General features: G+C 42.4%; 1 protein-coding gene across 33 annotated transcripts in view; it reads left to right on the top strand.

Annotated features, from left to right (window-relative positions):
* ABI3BP (ABI family member 3 binding protein) overlaps positions 1-21,225 on the top strand; it is a 293,742-nt gene that overhangs the window by 133,826 nt on the left and 138,691 nt on the right. For all 33 annotated transcript variants that reach the window (XR_003852746.1, XM_029577766.1, XM_029577758.1 and 30 more), the window contains exons 3-6: positions 11,831-11,899; positions 14,976-15,108; positions 18,915-19,096; positions 19,644-19,708. Coding sequence is in view for 32 of the 33 variants with exons in the window: in XM_029577766.1 (XP_029433626.1) it covers positions 11,831-11,899; positions 14,976-15,108; positions 18,915-19,096; positions 19,644-19,708 (449 nt within the window). In the remaining variant the exon portion in view is untranslated. The remainder of the gene's footprint in view (positions 1-11,830; positions 11,900-14,975; positions 15,109-18,914; positions 19,097-19,643; positions 19,709-21,225) is intronic.

Genomic DNA, 21,225 nt, shown 5'->3' with positions numbered 1-21,225 from the left:
GGAATAACTAATAGCCTCATCAACATGCATTTGCATGTGATGAGCGATATTATTTATTTATTTATTATTTATTAGGGGTTTTTTTTGGGGGGGGGAGGGTTTGGATGCATGTTATGGACACGCTAAACCCCTTATTGTATAAGGGGTAGTGGACGCGCGTCCAACCGGGGGTAAAACAGTGCGTTCAGCTGAGCGCGCTTTACTGTATTGGTCTGACGCAAAATTAACGCTTGCTCCAGAGCAGGACTTTGTGTGTCGGCATGTCCACACATACAACAAGCAAACCGCTGAATTTTCAAAACGGGTTTGTGTGTGGAAGTCCACTTTGGAAGTTTGGGCTAAAGTGAAAGCTACCTGCAGACTTTAGTGCTTCATATGCTGTTTTAAAATGACCCTCTAAATGTTAGGTGACTAATAATCTGCACTCTGTGCTAGGATGATGGTGTTATTGCTAAAGAGGAAGATTCTCAGCCAGATAGCTGACAGCTCTGTTCCATGAGCAGTTAGATACGTAGATGTTTGGGGACTCTGTGGACATTTCGGTACGACCTGAAGCAATGGAAACAGGTGCTGTTAACAGTTAATAGTAGGAGACAGTTTGATAGGTGGACGTATCTTGGGGGTGTTGCACTTTTATTTTGAAGGCCTGATTACCAAGGGTTTTTTTTTCCCATAGACACAGAATAGGAAAACAGCCTTAGCAAATCGTGCTATCGTATGATAGCACTCCGGTTTAATAGCTTCCAGATTTTGCATATTAGTAATATATTGTACATAAGCATATCTTATTACTGTGTTATTAAATGTAATGGTTTTTCACATGCCTCCAAGCTAGACTTAGTTATCGATTTGTTATGGTCGTTTTCTGCCTCTACAATACATAAGGGCTTTATGGTGAACAAATGAGTGAAATAAAGCTTGGTTACATAGAGCAGCATGGATCTGTGACCATTGTATTTTAAATTCACCTCAAGCGTAAACTTATTTTTTTTTAAATCTTCTTTGTTTCTTTAGTGCCCTGCTGGCTCTTCTTAATTTATGGCACCCGGTAAGGACCGGTAGATTGAGTGGGGAGGGGCGTGCTGTGCCTGTCGCTCCCCTGTCAGCCAGTTCCGTGGGGGCGGCTGTGACAAGCCCCAGAGTAGGACAACCTTGGACTGCTTAAGCCTTTGGAACGACGGAGAACAGTTTGTTCCTTCCTGGGCTTGAATCTTACCCTGTTTAAATAATGGCCACCCCAGTTCCAGAAAGATGCACTACTGTACAAGTAACTTAAGCTGTCACTGGGAAAGCAAGGAAAGATTTCGGCCCGCTCTCTTCTGTTGACTTTTGTTTGAAAAATCTGGACTTGGTTAATAAATCTTGTAGATAATGGTGCGGCACTATTTACATGAGTAAATCACGGTGGGGAAGGGGGATAACATCGCTCTCTCTGCTATTACCTAATCCACAAAAATCTACGGAAAGAAAACATCTTTATCTTTCAGTAAAGTAAAAATAGGACCTTAAAGGAGATGATAAAGATTTGGATGGAGATTTTCTGTCTGAGTATAAAAGCTTTCTTGATTTTCTTTAGACTTGAAGGGAGGGGGGCCTCCAAGTCTTGATTTTGTTCTTGTTTTCCTTCCAAGCACATCAGAGTAATTTGGAAGTTACATGAAAAGATATTTTTTTTTTCATCTCATAAATGAAGAGAGTTGCTCTCATTGTTGAGCAGTTGTGGGTTCTTCCAGTTATTTTGCCTTCGTAAATAAAAAATGCATCCATAAATTTATGGAACAAACAGTTTAAAACCAGATGGAAACTTTAAAAAACAACCCTTCCAAAATCCTGTGTTCCTTTTTTTCTTTTAACCATTTCCACTTCTACCTCCCTTAAAAAGAAAATATCACTGGCAGGGAACTTCAGCACCTAGACTAGGGACTCCCAACCCGGTCATCGAGGCTGGATTTCAGGATGGCCACAATGAACATGCAGAGATACATGCAAATATTTATTTATTTATTTATTTATTTATTTATTGTTTTTGTTATACCGAGTTTCATGATAGGCATCACATCAACCCGGTTTACAAATAACAAGGAGTGTAAAGCATAACGTAACGTAAAAAACAATATTTTCAATAAGAACCTTGAACTTTAAATACAGTGAAATATAAATACATAAATACAGTGAAATATTAAATACAGTGAAATATACCTCATGCTTATTCATTGTGGTTATCCTCAAAACCGGACTGGTTAGGCATGCCTTGAGGATGAATTTGAGAGTCGTGAACCTAGACACACTGACTTCTTTTCTAGCATAGCTAGGAGGTCATTGGTTGTACTATCAGATTAATAAGTTCTTCAAAAGTACCTGAAGAGATTGTGGAGTTTGGTTCCAGAAGCTGCAATATGGGATAGCATTTGACAACCCCCCCCCCCCCCGCCCCCACCTATTAACCAGGATATTTTCCCATCAGTAGGATTTATTGGATAGCAAAGGTGGAATGTGATATTAAGGTCCCTAAAAATTGTGGAGAAATAATAGCAAAGTCCTCCTTCCCCAACCTCCCCAATATTACTGAGGTTACAACAGATTGCATACACTTCTAACACTCCCTCTGCTGACTGCCAGACTGTTTGTTTTTTTTTCATGCTGATCTGAATTTTCCTGGATTTCCAATTAAGAAGTAGATATTTGTCATAAACTGAGACCAGGTTCATAGGTGCCTACTGATGAGGAGGATAATCAACAATACTCGTGATGATATGATAATGATATGTGGAACTAAGTCATCTTTTAACTCACCCCACCCAAGGTGAGAATGCAGATCTTTCATGTATGCTTGCAGAGACAGTGTAGCTGACTGCAGCGGCTCCCAGACTGAGTTCTCAAAATCCCCATCAACAGATCTGGTTTTTTGAAGAGCCCTAATGAATATTCTTGTGATATATCTACATATGTTTGGTCTAAGGATCAAGCTAATTTCCATATTTTGGTTACCCTGAAAACCAGATCTGTTAGATGTTCTCAAGGACCTAAAGAAATTATCCACCTGTATTAAATGATCCTGAATTATCTGGGTCATTTAACATAGGTGGATAATGACTATAGGTGATTGTCTGGTTTATTTAATATAGTAGGATGTTCTCAAGGACCAGCATCAGGGTCTGCTGATTAGTGGTTAGACAAAAAACAAATCGGGGAACCATGGTGACCCAAGTCAGATTCCTCTGCTTTCTCCACTGCACACTGCATGTGACCTTCAGCCCATTTACATGTCCTCTGTTTCAGACTTAAAAGAAACTCTTTGGAGGAAAGGGTTAACAATGCTGTGGTCCACTCCTACTGCTACATAATTAATATTCTTGGTACAAACGATAATTATAATATCTTCCACCTCCCGAATAATTTCTGTGCTCACCTACATGCTCTGTAATACTAGGGGCATACGTGGAAAAAAATCTCTCATTTAATTTTCAGTTTCTTCCTTTGTTTTGACTCTTTTTCCATCTTTTGGCATGCCACGCTACATGTGAAAAGATGGAAACAAAACAGCAATTTGCTGGGTGGTTTTGCAGCGTTTTTGGATTGGAAACGAAACAAACAAACAAAAAAGTCATGGGTATTTCTCTCTCATTTTTCAAACACCACACCCCCAATTCATGCCACATGGTAGGAATGCAGAAAACTACCACCAGCAAACAGTCCAGATCACGAAGAAGCAGCACATTTGCTATAGCCGGAAGCCTATTGTAAGCGCTGACAGGCAGTTTGAAGATGCTGCTCGTGGACATACATGGGAGGAACGTGCAGTTAGTGCACAAACTACTGCTCTACAGGCTTTTCTGTTTTTCAGAAATACATTCTTCCAGAATCTTTGTTTTATAGACAGTGTGCGACCACATTTCTCATTAACTAAGTATGTGTATGTATGTACTTAGATTTTTTTATATTCCGCTTTTCGGCACTTCAAAGTGTGTCTGGAGTCAGTGGACGTTCATAAACCATGTCCACAGACGGGTTTAGTCATAGTTTCATTTGCCACAGACATAAGCAAGCATAGTTAGAAATTTAATATTAGATGCATCCCTGTAGCTTAAGACTAGATAAAAGCAGACTGTAATATTTTCCAAGAAATTTCCTGGGCTATAAATAACACCATCCTTTTATCAAGCACAGTTTTGAGATGCTCATTAATTTTATCTTTTTTAGCATGCAGATAAACATGTTGAATTTTAAAGTACTGTCTGTGCATGTGATAAGAGCTTCTTTTGGGGAATGTGGAAAGGGAAAGAGATCCTTGGATTTGGGCAGTAGTTGTTCTGTCTTTAGTGGCTCCGTGATGATGTCAGGTCTTTGGTGTGGGCTGGACCCAGTGAAATGTCTTTCCTGCTATTTGTTGTTGGGTTTTTTTGTCTTTTAAATCGTCCAATGTAGACTCCCTGCTCTGATCTGCTGATTCATACCTCTCTCCCCAATCAACTATAGGGGAGCAGCAAACAGATAGAGGGCTTAGTTTATGTATCTGCAACAGGAAAGTGTGGCCTAGTGACCTAGCAATGGACTGAGAATCAGGGACCCCAAGGTTCAAGTCCCACTTCCTCCGCTGACATGGGTTTGTAACCTCAAGCAAGTCACTTTGCCCTAATTCACCGTTTGTCTCACGTACTGGTCCATTTGTATATAAGGCAAGAGATTCCTGCAGCAACTTTCTTACAAAAAAATCTGTAAGATATCAGACTATCACAACAGGTCTTAATTATGCTTCGCTGAGGTGCGATCAAGTTTTGTAAAAAGAAATCATAACTTTAAAACGATTTTCCATGCATTATTTATTCCGGTTTTTATTCCATCCGGCCAGGAAGTTCACAACAGAATACACTCTTAATTGATCATGACCAACATACAAAAAACAATTGCAGGTCATAATCAAGTGACAATAAAAAGCAAAACACTTATACAATACCCCAACATAATATAACAATAGAATGCACAATGTAAATGCAATGTAAGCAACAATTTAAAAGTTAATGGTAAAATAAGTTTGCAGCTGATCCTCTGTGATTCATCCACAGTAATAATCATGACTACCTACTTAGCCACACACACACAGTCAGAGCATTAATAACTGCTATGACTTATTGAGTAACCACATTTTTAAATGGTGTCTAAATGTAAGAGTTTCTACCTGGTGAATCTGTTCAGGAAGTGGAACAGCACAGGAGAAGGCCTGGTTTTGAGTCAATGATTTGATCACTTTTTGAGATGGTATCCCAAGAAGGCAGTCGTTAGCAAAACAGAGAGTACACCCTGGAATGTATTTGGTCAACCAGTTAGCCAGATAATCTTGGCCTTATCTGTGCAAACATTTTGGGCCCAGTATTAAAAAGATATCCTGTCATCTAAGTTATCCAGATATAACTTAGAAGGAATATTCAGCAGCATGGCTATGCTGCTGAATATAACAGGATGAAACTTTCTTTTATTTGGCTGTGAACTGTGCTCTGGATGAAAAGGGCATCCAATGAGGCTCCCTCAAAAGAGGGAAGACATTCTGCGTCGGACCAAGACCCGACAACAGCCAAGCAGTCGAGTTCTGCATTAACTGGCAAACCTAAATAAAGCATGTTACAGAAATCTAAGCATGGGATGTCCTAGATGAACAAAAAGGCTTATTCTATAAAATTATCTCAGAAGAAACACTTCCTTGATAACAATAAGGTGCATTACCTATGCATGAATCCCTAATAAGCTCATTTGCAAGATATTTGAGCTCGCTAGGTAATCTTCATAAAATTTGCGAACAGGACCTTCTGCACGTAATTGCGTACCCTAGAACTCCAAATAGCTTTCATTATTTTTCACAAATGCTATGGTGTGTACTGTTTCAATTTTGCAAGAAATAGCTTGCATATTTATTGTCTTAGCACACGTTAGCACTGCTGTGATCCCATTGGCTAATTAGTATTATCAGGTACCCACTTAGACTGTAAGCTCTTTAAGCAGGCACTTATTGCACCTGAATGCTAGAAGTGGCCTTAAGCATTATTTGGGAAAACAGATTAAAAATTATTATTATTACTACACAATGCGCATTACAGGTAGAAAAACAGAGAAGAAAATGAGGAGAAAAAAAAGCTAAACATTGAAAATGGGCAAGAAGAGCGAGCATGCGATTGCCTTTATGGTTTTAATTCTTAGAGGGTTTGTGTGGGAGGAGGTGAGGAGTGCTGAGTAAACAGGAGACACCTGCTCTTTCCTTAGTAATAGGGGCATTGTCTAAGTATTATAAATATCCTCGTCAGCCAAGTCTTCTGGGGCACGGAGGGTCCCTTTCTGTGCACCAAATGAGAGGTGAGGACTTGAAAAGTGGGCACATTAAATTGAGAGAGCATTCAGGATGAATTTTCATCTCTGAAAAGGTTTCTTGGAGGGGAGGGGAAGGCCCTGATATCAGGCCTAAGCCTAGCCCTCCGTTAAAGAGGCCAATGCAAGGGGGGATTAGGCGCCCTAGGCACCTTCTGCCTCGCGCCACCCTCCCGGTCGCGCCGCCAACCCCATTAGGGGGCGCGAGCTACGTGGGACTGCGCGCGGCGGGAAAAAGAAGCGGAGATTGCCGCTGCTCACGACCCCAAACGGCTCACACCCCCTAATGTTCGGCGTCGTTGGCCCAGGCCTAGTTCACCCAGTGCTTCCACCAGCCCTGCTCGGTTACCAGAACAGGCCTCCGGCTGCACCTTGGCTAAGGAACCAGGCTTCTCGGGGCTGGGCCCCAGTGCTGAGCCCAGCCTAGACTTTGTGAAGGGGCTGGTATGGGTGTGAGCCCTTTGTGCTGCGGTGTAATTGATGCAGCCTCATAGGCAAACTTACGAGGCCTATGCTGGCAGCTGGTGAACACGCCCTGTAGCAGGACAGACTGGAGCTTGACCTATACCAGCCTCCTCCCCCTTGGGTTCTAGTGGCCAGCAGATCTTAGGTGGGTCCCTAGGATGGTGGCTAGAGCAAGAGTCCAATGGCATGTGGGGTCAAGGCAGGCAGAAGACTAACAGAGTTGAAGGCAATCCAAGGCCGGGGCAGTGGCTAACAAGAATGGTCAGGTCCAAGCAAGAAGTCAGTCCAGGTGGCAGGCAGTCGTGGTCAGGTCCAAGCAAGAGATCAAGATCCAGAAAGTCAGGCCAAGGATGGATAAAGACACATAGATAACACTGGATGAGACAGGCAGGGCAAGGCAAGGCTGTCAAGGCAAAGCTGGACAAGGCAAGGCTGGACAACAGGAAGTCATAGCAAAACACAAAGGCAGGAGACCCATTGCTGAAGCATCTGATGCTCCTCAGGAGGAGCTTTTAGCCAGGGCCTGGTGATGTCATCAGAGGGCATTTTGGCTAAGTTCCTGCCATGGGCCCTTTAAAAGTGGGACTGTTGAGCGTGCACTCACCTAGAGCAAAGTTGGGAGGAGTGGTGGCTGGTGGCATCCTATGCCACATTGAGTGGCGTTTGAATTCCAAAACAGCATCTTGGCCACATTTTGAGCAGGAGAGGCCTGGCTGCTGGTGGTGTCCCATCTGCAGAGCTCTGCTGCCTGCATCGGGGGCGAGTGAGGCGGCTCGTGGGGGCCATCCTGCAAGCTGCTAAATGTAACAGGCTTTGATGATGGCACCAGGTAAATTTCTAGTCTCACTCATGGCCTGTCTTTTTTTTTTTTTTTTTAATGCTTAATGCCCAAATACAAAAATACTCAAAAGTTTTTGTAAGAGGCTATTTTCAGATCGTTCCCTTTGGAATGAACCAAAAATGGCCTTATTCATTTTAAGTGAATGCACATCCCTAGAGGATTCTCCCAAGCAGAATCTTGATATATGTTACAGTTCTCCAAAATTCTATATGCAGTATTTTTTTGCTAGCACAGGCTCCTTCCATTAATTCAGTTCTACTTGAGGAGAGATAAGTTGGCTGGGCTAAGGGTGCATGCAGTTTCATGTTCCAAGTGTGAAGAAATGAGCTCACATCCCAGCAGTCCTCCTGACTCATACCGTAGCTCTGATTTACTGAAGGGATTTTCCTATTTTGTATTTATGAGAACAATCCTTTGGCAATGCGACCCGCTAGGGGTTTTTCTTTTTCCTTTGTATTGGCCTTTCTTTCTTGTTGTAGTAGAAGGAACTTTGTAAGGAGCTGGTTAGAACGTAATTTTCAAATTCCCCCCCCCCCTCCCCCCATTTCTTCTGTGGCCTCACATCTGACTCATGAACTTAGTTCGCTTTCTGAACTTTTAACCCAGCTCTTCACCACCTGTATGGTACGTACTCAATGAGAAGAACTTCTCAACCGAACAAAGAAAGCAATGTTGTTAGAGAGGGTGCTGATTGATTTAGCCCACTTGTGAATAATTTAATGCAATGCTGTGCATGAGAAGACTTGTCCAGCTGCAAGTATAAATGTTCAGAAGGAATATCAGGGATATTGTAACTAAAAGATAAACCTTATCGACAGAAAGTACTTAAATGTAAGAAAACAGTTCCTATGTGCCTTAGCCATTTTTAGCTCAATCCCATGTTGAGCTTATCCATCAGAGATGACTGACCCTCGGCTGGTCCATACTGTGATATGGCTGGAATGTGAAGTCTTCATGGATTTGACCTCCTTAAATCGCTTGTCTCTTCGCATTATCTTTAGACAGTTAAGTGGTTAGCGGTGATGCTTCCTGTAGTAGATCTCCTGTAGTAGCTCTCCTGGGTATAGTGCGTTTCTCCACCATTACTCAATTGCCTGAAATTAGCTGAGAACGTCAAAATCGTATTGTAGAAACATGAGTAGTGTGCATTCTTCCTTCGGGATCCTATTATGATACAGTTCTAAGAAACAATAGACGCTGTTGTAATAAGTCATCCAGAGTCATACCCCTCACATATGTAAGGACTTATCGTGCATTGTCTGATTGGGTTAGGAAATTCATCTTTGGAATACTGGTATACAAGCATTTCAAAGCACATCCCATTGTGACATAGAAGATGGTGCCATGCACCATTGCACACTGATTTTATAGAGACTTATTGAACTTATTCAGCCAACCATTAGTGGGTGTTGCTTCTGTTATAATTAGTGAGGTTTGGGTGGACCCTTGGACACTGTGGCAGCTGACCACGCCCACGGGGAGCAGTCCCATGAGGGGCCACAGGTCAGGCTCAGCTGAGGACACACAAACACAGAGATTGATCTTTATTTAAACAATGTTGTGAAGCCACCAGAGGTGGCAGTGGTGAGTAGTTGAAGTAGCCCGGCTGGGCTAGTATCCCTCAGGTGCTGGAACAGCGACTCCTCCGGTAGCAGTGCTGTAGTGGAAAGAACTGAGAATAATGAGTACAGTGGAATATGAACAAGCCCCAGTATGGAGAACCCCAGGATAGGAAGAGCAGGTCCTCGAGGAGTTAGTACCTGATCCCTGAGAGCTGAGAGGCTTAAAGGTGATGTACTTACACAGCGGTTCCATGTAGGAGATGGCACCAGGGCTGGAACGGAGGCAGGCCCTCGAGGAGCGAGTACCTGGTTCCAGGGACAGCTCTGAGGTGGAGATGGTAGTTCTCACTGGTATTGAAGATAGCGAATCCTTCCAGGCAGAAGAGAAGGTAGGAGCAAGCAGCGAGTCAGGTAACATGGGCCCTCGAGGAGCGAGTACTGGTTTCCTGATAGTAACCTGAAAAGCAAGTGAGGCCCCCGAGGAGCGGGTACCCTGTTAGCGTTAAGAGTCCAATGAAGATTGGAGGCAGAGTAGCTGGGTACAGAGAGCAAATCCCATCCATAAGGTATCCCCCTTGCTAACTCAAAGGCTAGCAAACAGTGTAGGCTTTAAATATCCGGGCAGCGTGATGTCATCACAGGGGGACTCCCCTGAGGTTCGTGCCAAGTAGTAAATAAGAGTGAGGGCCGCGCGATGCGCACGCCCTAAGGTACAGACAGAGCATGGCGGGAGGCAGTGCCCAAGCCGGTCCGGGGAGCTGGAGAGGACGGCAGACGCCACGGCAAGAGGGGGAGCAAAAGGAGAGAGGTAGGAGGAGAGCAGCTGTCGGGAAGGGACGGTTGCAACAGCTTCTTCTTAGGGGTATGGCAAAAATGGACATTTGTAAGTGTGTGGCTAGTACATTCTAGCAAAATGAGCTGCTTTGTGACTCTTCTAGGCAACAGGGAGTTTAGCCATAGAGAGCCTCACAGCCGTTCATGAGAACGTTGAAAGGGGATAGTAGCTGGTACACATATAAACGTGACACACGAATGATTAGTTTTCTGTATTTGGCTGTGGAGGTTGAGACTGTTCAGTCCGTCTTGCAGGGTATTTTCAGAGTTTGGCGGCTGATGATGCTAAATTCGTAGTGGCAGATCTGAAGTGGCTAAGAGCACATCACCTGCATAAATCACTTCAGTCTGAGCTGCAGGATGTGTTTCTTGGGTGAATCTTCTCCAGGAGCAGCAAATAGTCACGTGGATTTCAACTTTGTTAGCTCCTTTTTGTGGAATTTGGGATGAGGTGACAATTGTTTAATTTTTTTAATTGCCTTGCTGTGAGTTTTGATTACTGTTCCATTATCAGTTGCTACATTGATGGCTACATTGATGCCTACAGAACTGATTGTTTATAAACAAACATCAGTTCGTTTTCTTACTAATATCGCTCTTGAATTTATTTATAAATTTCTTAGAAGACATTGTTTGCAGAGTGGTCTTGTTAAAAACAACAATGTGTCCTACCTTGGCTAATGTTTATACAGTAATATAAATATCTGCCAGATAATAACTGGAAGTTGTGTGAGTAAAAAAGTTATAAGATATGTTCTATGGGCAGTTATTATACATCAATGTGGCATACTTGCTTGCCAACAGTAAATGGTAAGAACATTAAACCAAATTTTCATTTTTTTTTATAATAGAAAATTTAGCTAAGGGAGTTGTTTTTCTAGGGAAGGTGAGCAGAGGAGGATATGTTTTGAAGACCTATATCCTTTCTGGAACACTGAAAAGCCGAAAGGCATGCTACTGATCCCTGTCGTCCAAATATGATAAAGTAGTTTCTAAAGCTCTTAAAATTTCTTTTATGCATTCAGCTTGTTATAGTACATGCAAAAACATTTGCCTTGTGCTAAAATGTATTGTGGTAGCCAGAGTCAGCTCAGAAGAATGTAAAGTTGTATAAGGAGCAGCAAATCTAGCAGAAAAAAAAAGAGGCGATAATGCCTCTATACAGGTGAATGGTTAGACTGCACTTGAAGCAGTATGTTCAGTTCTGGAGGCTGTACCTCCAAAAGGATATAGATAGAGTAGAGGTAGTCAACAAAAATGGCTACCAAAATGGTGCAAGGTCTGCATTAAATGCACTGTGACATAAGACTTAAGGACCTAAAGAAGTAGAGAGGAGAGAGAGGCAAGACATTCCGCTACCTCCAAGATAGTCATGATGCAGAAGAGGAAGACATTTTTCAGCAGAGAGGAAGCTCTAGAAGCAGAGGTTTCAGTCAGGATCCAAGGCAGTAGGCTCAGGAGGAACATCAGGAAATATTTCCTCATAGAAAGGGTGGTGGATGCATGAAAAGACATACCAGTGAAAGTGGTGGAGGCAAAACCAGTAAGAGAATTCAAGGCGGCGTGGGAGAAGCATAAAGGGGTCCCTGGTTGCAAAGAAGCGAAAGGAAAGCCAGAGATCAAGTGGAGCATAGGAAACAAGGAATGAAATTGGACAGAGTAGATGAGCCTTACAGTCCTCCTGCTGTCAAATGCTATGTTTCTATTATTTCAGTTGAAGCCTGGAGCTGAAATTGTATTACATAATTACACAGGCCTACATTCTTGTTTTCAGATGCAGAGCCAAGATATTTGATAGCAGTGAGACCAGCTCCAACCACAAATCCAAAGAAGTCCTGCTCAGGTACTGTGTCCAGGTACTTCATCATCTGCGCAACAGAAACGGACTTTGTATGTCAGAGCTCCCCAGACCTGGTCTGATGACCCCTACAGCCAGTTGGGTTTTTGGATATCTATAGTGAATGCACATGAGATAAATTTGTGTACATTGGGAAACTGGTACATGCAAGTTTATTGCATGCATGTTGGTCATGGCCATGGGGATTCCCAGGACGCGGTTGGGAAGCTCTGGAATATGTTATAGTCTTGACTCCATTTCATTTCCCTGTTTTCCTAACAAGAATTCATTAATTTGGCAATGTCCCGTGTTAGGCATGTCCTTGTACAGTGGGAAACTTCCAGTCATATCTTTTGGGTTATTTCTTTACTTTCCAAAGCACTCTCTCTATGTGCATGCATGTACATATATCTATCTATATATTTTTTTTTTGAGACAGTGTCAAAGTGTAAATGGGGACTAGATGGAAATATCTTGGTTCTGATGCAGTTACCTGGACCAGACCCAGAGGTCTGAGCCCTGTTAGCAGCCCACATTCTGTGAAGCTACATTCCTTACTAACCTCATGCGCAGTGCAGGAGGGACATGCTTTATTTTATTTTTTCTTAAGTCGTGGAAGTGTGCCATTGTGGTTGCATAAATCACATTAGCAATGGGCCAGCACTGTCCATGACACTTCATGTTTTTTGCTGGACAAAAATTGTGAGCACAAATTTTAGTTCATGATTGCAGCCCAGTGAGATGTATCTTTGCCAACTGTGAGAGATCACCAACCCTCACATCTAATGATTCCAGTTGAAGTGAACATGACAAGAAGTTTGGCAAAGATGCAGTTCTCTTATTAGCAAAGTGTTGAGCTCCGTTAACCAAACAGTTTAAAGCAATCTCTTCCATGACAGCTGATTAGGTTTCCAAAAGGGGAAGAAATATGAGAGCAATTTTCTGTGTTACAGGGATTGAAACCCACTGCTCCAGCACTCTGTCTATTCAAACCACAATCTCCATGCTGCAGTTTAATGTTTTAATCTCCTTAAATCGCTGGGATCTGGTTTTCGCTGTCACGAAGCTCACCAGTGTAACATATCTTGTTTTGGTCAAATCTCTCAGTAAAAGCTTCCTCGAGGCTAGGGATTTCTAATCAGAGCAGGATCATCTCCCATGATGCTCATTGTCTGTCTTTACTGCCATGCTCGCCTCAAGTTCTGGGTGGTACTTTCTAGCCATATACTACTCATACTGGGGGCAATTTTGAGAAAACTGATTAGCAGCAATTATTTTTTATTTTTTTTTTTTAATCAGCTCAAGTTATGCAAGTACAAATCCTTGCTGTTTGTATGACTATGGGTTTGGGGGAGGGGGTTTCAGGGAACTTACCCGTGTATAATTTGGAAATCAAATTATATGTGCATAGATCACTTTCCCAGCCTAAACACACCCTCTGGAAATGTCTACATTAAAAGCATCTAAATGCAGTCATCTAGTGAAAGTCATCAACTAAAAGTAGCTGGTCAGCAGCGGGGCAAGTCTCACACAAGGGATTCAGTCAGCTGACTCCTTAGATGGAGATGAAGAGCTCAACCCATTCAAAATATTTGCCACCTTTTGAAGTGTGAGCACTTCTTATCCCCATAAGAGGATCACATAACCAAGTTACTGATGTCAGCATTAAATAATGAATGAGGGAAAACAACATCTTTTGTGTCTTCAGATCTTCCCCTTTCTTCACTACCACAATCAATGATATATCAGTTTTCATTACTCTCTTTCTCTGATAGCAGTGATCTTCTGCACCTTCTTTTGATGTCATCGATGACCACCTTTGCTTCATTGTTGTCACATAAAAAGTCTGCAGGAGCTCACTTGAATATTATACTGATAATCAAGTGATAAAAACCATAAGACCTATTGGTGCAGTGGACCAGATATAGATATCTGCTAAACCATTTGCCATTAATTACAATTGGTAGGAAATTAAAACATTTTAGGTGCTTACAAAGCATTTGGCTAATGATATAACAAAATCAAGAGAAGTTGTAACAGTAATGAATGTCTGCTTAATCGTTAGCTGCATATATCTATGGTACATTGTTACTGGATCAAAGGTAAAGAGGGATTTTCCATAGCTCCCTAGTTTCTCCCCCATTGTGCTTGGTCCTTATTACCTATTTCTGGCACAATCGTTGTATGGTACTGTAGAAGATGCAAACACTTAAACACGTGTGATTAAACCCAAAGGAAAGCAGAAATCTAGAATTCAACATAAAAATATATCATCATATAGTGTCTGGTGCAGCAAGACTTATTTAATAAAGTCTTTGTAGCCCGACAACCTGATATCTATGGGTGCTAGTGGCTTGTAGGTGAAGCCTTAAAGTACAACAACCAGTTTAATCATTGGTCACTTCTTTTTGTCTTGACTGTGACTATTTAAGCTGTGAGAATCAATATTTATTAGATGTGCACAATTGAGGGATATGTAATGTGCACTTATCTCCTTAGTCTGATCCTGAAGTCGATCTTCCGGCGCTGCAGGGTTTCGGCGTAGGAAACTCCTTCTTCAGGGAGCTTCATAAGCTCCTTCTTCATGAGCTCATAAGCTCATTAAATAAGTCTTGCAGCACCAGACACTGTATGATGGTCACTTTAATTCTCATTAAGTGATACAATCAGAGCCTTTTCTATAGCAGAATATTTATTTTTGTGTTGACACCTAAACACAGCAGAGTACCAAGGAAGAGAGTTTATCAAACAAGCAGTCCAAGACCAATATAGTGTTTGCCATAGATAAAAATGAAAGAGGAACAGATGTTAATCCATGAGAATTTCAGGTGGCAGCTGAGTTTTCTACCATAGTGGGAAGAGAATGAAGACATCTACTGTGTTAATGTCTTGCAGTACCATACATACAATGACGTGACTCTGTGGAATAAAAGGGATCATGTCTCCAACTCTGCAGTTAACTCTACTATCTCTACAAGTTGGATGTGATGTTCTATCCCTCACCTGTTCACCATTCACACATTTTTCTCTTAATGAATGTGTTATAGAACCACTGCTGTCTCTTTATATGATTCTTACCCAGGTAAAAACAATAATCAAAAGCCTCTGCAAGTTGTGGTCGGAAATTTGACGCCAACATCTGTCTTCATGTCGTGGGGCATCCTCATAAATCCACAGTACGACTGGACTGTGATGAATAACTGTCCTAATGACAGGTAAGAAAGCAGAACGCCAGCAGAAACCTCTGTAAATACAGTGTAGTGTCCTTGAAGGTCTACACATATCTCGTCTGGGTCTTCAACAATGCAATGGCATGAAAATTAACACGTCCACAGCGAATATCCATTTTAAATGTTGGGGGGGGGGGAATGTATATAAAACAAATGCCAAAAAGTAGTTATGGCATTAAAGGTAGAGTTGCTATTGACATTTCTAAATTATTGTGTATGTGCACTGTCTATTTAAATCATTCCAGTTCTTTTACTCTGAGTGCAACAAAGTACTCATCTTGAAGCATGCTACAATTTATCTATGCTCCTTTTGATTGATGCCTTTGATCTGCCTCCTAATCTATCATTTAAAAGGCTTAATATTTTTTCACAAAAATGTTTCCTCTTGTTTTGTGTCGAGTTTCCATTTTTACAGCCTTTTGTCATGCCCCCTTGCTTTATTAAAGAAAACATTTTTTTAAGTCCTTCCAAATGGAATTAAAACCAGGCAAGTAGTCTAGAAATGGTAGATTGCGCAACCTGTAAGATCACTGGAATGAGCTTGCACACCAAGAAGGTGAAAAATAGGATAATCAGCAAAAAGAATGCCACTGCTATTTGCTGAAGTATTGAAACTGGAACAATTGTAAAAAATGTGAATATGCAGGTAATTGGATCAGTGAAGACTGAAAATGTACAGAAGTAAAAAAGAATTGGGAAAGCAAAAAATGATTTTTGGGATTATAAGGAGTTTCAGAGGCGGAATTTAAGATTTTAAAGCAAGGGAAAAGCCTACTGGGTGCGGGCATCTCCTCAGTGGTAGGATACAGAAGCGAATCATGAACTTATAGCAAAGAGATCAAGAGGAAAATATGTGTGTTGAGAGCGGGTTTGGTTCTACTGCCACTCACTCTTGCTTGTTCACCGAGAAAGCACATTGCCGGGTGTTTTCATTACTCAGCGAATCTTTGCTTCCAGGAGTTCTGACATCTATTTAAATTAAGCTGCTTGCAGAGAACAAAGACCATGGCATGGATCCGCAGATCTTTTCTGTTTGACGACTGCCGGACTCTTATGCATACAAAGTAGTAGTTTATTAGGACTGAACGTTCTAATTGGTTTCCTTTGAGAGTCTGAAATGTGGTCTGAGTCTCAAAACGTTAGCAAATAGGAGGCAAAGAAGAATCCGAAAAGTACTGCAGTCTTATGTTCCAGAGCTCCCGTCTTTCTGCAGCCCCTCCCCCCGTCTTTTCATGGTATCCTTTGTGTCTCCTGCCTGACGCCACCTTTTGTCCGGAATCCCTCTCACACTTAGTTTTTTCCAGCCTAAAATCCACAGGAAGCCTACCACTGGCATCCTCGTTAATGACCTATGAACCGCCGTCTGGGTCAGACCATCGAGCCCAGTATCCTGTTTCCAGCAGGGGCCCCATCCAGGTCACACGTGCCTGGCAGGGTCCCAAATAGTGGGTGAATTCCAGAATGCTAACATCCAGAGATAAGCAATGGCTTTCCCCAAGTCTCCCTGGTTAAAATCAGTTTATGGACTTCTCCTCCAGGAACTTGTCCAAAGCTTTTTTAAACCCAGTTACACTGTCTTAACCACATCCTCCAGCAGTGAATTCCAGAGCTTAATTGTGCATTGAGGGAAAAAGAATTTTAACCAAATTGTTGGAAGGAACTGGCTTCTGATCCCCCTACCTGCTGCTTTTTAACTTCCTGAATAATATATCCTGTACAATTAAACAGAATTGTCAAAACCCTAAGGATATGCATTCAGGAGAAACAAAATGGGAAATGAGACAAAATTTCCTATTTTATTTCAGGTCATTTTCAAATGAAATGATTTAAATTCAGATGAAATTTCGTAGGAATTTCATATTAAAGTAAGCCATTGGGCCTAGGCCTCAGCTCAAAACTGGGGTCTCACATAAGGAATAGAGTGAGACCCAAAGCAGGGACCCTGCCTACACCTGAGCGTGACTCCAGCTCCTCGGCCTAGACCCAGGCCCAAGGCCAGGATCTCGCCTAGGCAGAGGCCATGGTCTACACCTGACTCTGACAGTGAGGTCTTGGCCAAGACCGGAGCAAAGGCCCAGGCCCCCAAAATATTGGACTTACCTGATCTGATCTCCCAGCCTAGTCTGGAGGCCGAGTTTCGAAGCCTGGAGACCCAGGCCTAATTCCAGGGCCCAGCCTGAAGGCTGGGTCCAGATGCCTGGGCCTCAATCTAGGCCAGGACTTAGGCTCCATGTCAAAAGCTGGAGCCTGGCTCAGAGGCCTGGTCCTGTCACCAGGGACAAAGCCTGGACCCAGGGTCAGGCCCAGACCTGCCTCTGCAAGGCCAAGGCTTCAGCTTGAGCCTCACCGGACCGGGGAGGCTGGAAAAGATCCTAGCCCTGACATTTTTCTGGGTGGAAGGGATGGGTTGGTGGGGTCCTGAGGCCTTGGGAGGCCCTGTTTCCTTTTTGTTTTTGTTTTTGTTTTTTTTTTAATGTTTGATTTTTTTTTAATGAAAGAAACTAAGCATTAAATGAAATGAAATTCTTGAAGAGAAAAACCTCCCAATAACAAAGTGAAAAATTAAACATTTTTTACCCCGTACACCCCTATCTGCCAGATTGACCCAGCTGCTAGTTAATTATGTCATCCATAAAAAGATCAGGACTAACTCTGTGCATGTGAAAGGGAAAACCAGGACTGGCTATGCCTGCCCTTGTGACTATGGAGCTATACTTGCTGATATACTGGGCAAATGAAGTCATCTGAGGATCAAGCAACCTCAGGAACTTATCTGACCATAAAGTCACAATTAAGGGGAAAATCTTGCAGAACAAGCTTGATTGATTTCTTTGATTAAAGATCAGAGGATGCAGTTGATATGGCCTATCTAGGTTTCAGTAAAGCTTCCAGTCTAGGAGCTGGAACAAAAGTTATAAACTGGTTGAGAAGTTTGAGTCAGTTGTAGTCAGTGGGATCCATTGTGAAGAAGGGAAAGTGACCATTGGGGACACCACGAGGGACATTGCTTGGCCTAATCCTCTTCAATATCTTTAAGAGTAACTTTGGGGAAGGGCTAGAAGGGAAAATGCACTGTTTGCAGGTGATATGAAAATGTACCATAGAAAAGATGTGCCAGAGGGGTTTATAAACTCAAGAAATTGATCAAAGTTATGGCGACTATGCGTCAATCCAGGTCTGAGGTGAGACCCCACTTTGAGACTAATTCAAAGGAGGGCCACCAAAAATGATACATAGTGGAGAAGTTAAAGATGTGCTCTATAGAAAAAAAATTGGGGAAAATGGCGATTTGATATAAATATTATTCAAATGTCCAGCGGGATTCACCAAACTATTTTCCATAGAATGAATAGCTCAAGGGCAAGGGTTCCTCGCCGGAAGTGGAAGTGAGGGAGGCTCTAAAGGAAAGCGAGAAAATGTCTTTTTTTTTCACTGAAAGCACGGTGGACGTGGACTTCCAGTGGAGACTCGGATAATAGGGTTCAAAACAGCGGCAGAATTCAAGCATGGATAGGACAGATACAAAGGGACCTTAGTGGCAGAGGGATGGAGAAGGCCACAAGCCAAATCCGTGACAACACAGTGGGGCAGGTACAAAAGGGTAGACAGGATGGATTATTTTGTTGTTTTTCTGTCAATATCTTCTATGTTTCTATGTAACCCTTGCTAACTGCAGATTAAACAGGTTTCTGAAGTACTGGAAGTCTAAACATTTATTTAAAGAAAAAAAATGTCTGTGCCATGGGGAATAAACCAATAAACCCCCTCCCCCCCATACTTTTATTGAACAGATTCTATACAGTTCGCTACAGAGAAAAAGATAAAAACAAGAAATGGCTTTTTCAGCTCTGCCCAACGACAGAAACAGTTGTTGACAACTTGAGACCAAACACAATGTATGAATTTGGAGTGAAAGACAACTCAGAAGACGGGGTGTGGAACAAAGGTGTAAACCACAAGATCGATATCCCTTGTAAGTACATCCACACCCCAGACCAGTGGTGAGACTACATTACTGCATCTACTCCTTTGTGTATCTGAGCCCTATCAATTGGAAATGGCTGAAATGACCAATCGCGTTGGTCCATTGACCCATTTTTAGGACATGTATGCAGAGTGGATGGCCAGCATACAGCTGTGTAAAAATGGGATAGTTTGACCCTGCTGCTTTAGGCTCCTACAGATGCTTACTGAAAAAAAAATCAATTAAGACAATCTGCAGTTAATTAGATGAAAAAAACGTCCATTCTTAGTACTTCCCAGATACAATCCTAGCCCACTTTTCTATGTCCCAAAGCAAACCTGTTGAAGGGAATGTTAAATGAGAGCCATACCATAAAGAACTCATTTTTTGTTGACTTTTAAAATACTGCAGTTGATCTTTCCAAAATATGAAATATTTGGCACGAACATTTCCATTGTGATGGTGACAGGTATTGTGACCGGAGGTGATACAAAGCTACAGACTGAGACATGCGAGAGAGAAATATTTTTTTACCCATTTGTTTTCTCTTCCACAGCAACTAAAAAGAAAGAAAATGGGCAAATTCAAAATACATACAAAGTACCTAGAGGGCAAATACTGGTAAGTTAAAATAGATAAATAACAAGCAGCAGGAACAGCTCGCTGTCGGCCATGCTGAGCACATAGGACGGAACAGCTTTCATGACCTCGTCTCTGTGCTGCTTTGTGTATTGCTGTTGCCTAGGGAGGCGATAATTCTGCTGCTCCTCAATGTCATCAAGACAATGGTTATAGAAGGAGCTGGGCAGAACGCATTGTATCCTCGCTTTTCAATTAAAAAAAAAAAAAACAAAAACCTGGAAAAATGCAACTAATAGGTACGCAATGATGGGTTCTGAACTGGGAGTCACCATCTATGAAAACCCTCTGAGCCCTCATGCACGATACATTGAGATCCTCCACTCGGTGCTCAGCGGCAGTCTAAAAGGCAAACAGAATGTTAAGCGCGATTCAATATCTTATTTCCTCTGTCACGAGCCATTGGGCGACCACACCTCGGGTACTGTGAGCCGTTCTGGTTGCCCCATCTCAAGAAAGACATAGCCGGAGCTGGAAAAGGTGCAGACAAGAGCAAGAAAACCAATAAAGGGCCTGGAAAGGCTTCCCCTCTACAGCGTGGTGGGCAGGATGTGGAATAGACTTTCAGCGGAGGCTCAGATAATAAAACAGCGGCAGAATGTAAGCATGAATGGGACATGATTCCCTCTCAGCCAGCTTGGAAAAGAGATGGTTGAGAAGGGATCATGATAACAGTTTATAAAATTATGAGTAGAGGTGGAACAGCTAAAAAAAAAAAAGTAAGGTTATTTATTGTTTCAAATAATACTGAGTCAAGGGGACACTCCATGAAACTGGCAACCAGCAGATTTAAAATGAATCACAGAAAGTACTTTTTTTTTTTTTTAAACTGAACTCATAACCAAGCTACTGCCAGAAGACTTGGGCAAGGCAGCCTAGCATAATGAGGTTTAAAAGAGGTTTGGACACGTTCCTGCAGAAAAATGCCATAAAACATTAGCAGCCAGGGAGAATCGGGAACGCCACTGCTATCCCTGGGAGGGAGTAACAAGAAATAGATATACTGTGACCCAGACCGGCTGCTGTTGGAGACAGGATGCTGGGCTTGGTGGACCTTGGTCTGACCCAGCATGGTTTATTTTCTGTTCTTATGTAGGGTATATCTAGAAAGGAGATGCAAGAAGCCCTGTGACCTGGGAGTCACAGACAAAATCTGAAATCCTATGCAATGTTAGCAAGCTGGGAGGAGCACTGATAAACTATTGTTTGTTATGTTTTCATTGTAATGCGCATTGAGTATGGGTTTACCTGTAGAAACGTGCAACTCAAACAGCAATAACGTATTACATTTAAAGGATCAGACTGGCTGGCTCTAAGCTTTTTCTGCAGAGCCGTACTGTGCCGATAGCCAAGATGGCCGTGGCATTAGGTGCCGCTACCGAAGGGTGCCATAGCAGCGCCATGTTGGAGCCTCAGTAAAAGCAGTGCAGCCCATTGGCCATGCTGATGATTCTGTCAGGGCCACGCTGTTTTTTCCACTCGTAGGCGTCTGAAAGGGG

This window comes from Rhinatrema bivittatum, chromosome 15 (genome assembly GCF_901001135.1).
Source record: "Rhinatrema bivittatum chromosome 15, aRhiBiv1.1, whole genome shotgun sequence".
Taxonomy (NCBI): Eukaryota; Metazoa; Chordata; class Amphibia; order Gymnophiona; family Rhinatrematidae; genus Rhinatrema; species Rhinatrema bivittatum.
The sequence above is the reverse complement of the archived record's forward strand: the minus strand, read 5'-3'. Positions and strand labels throughout refer to the sequence as shown.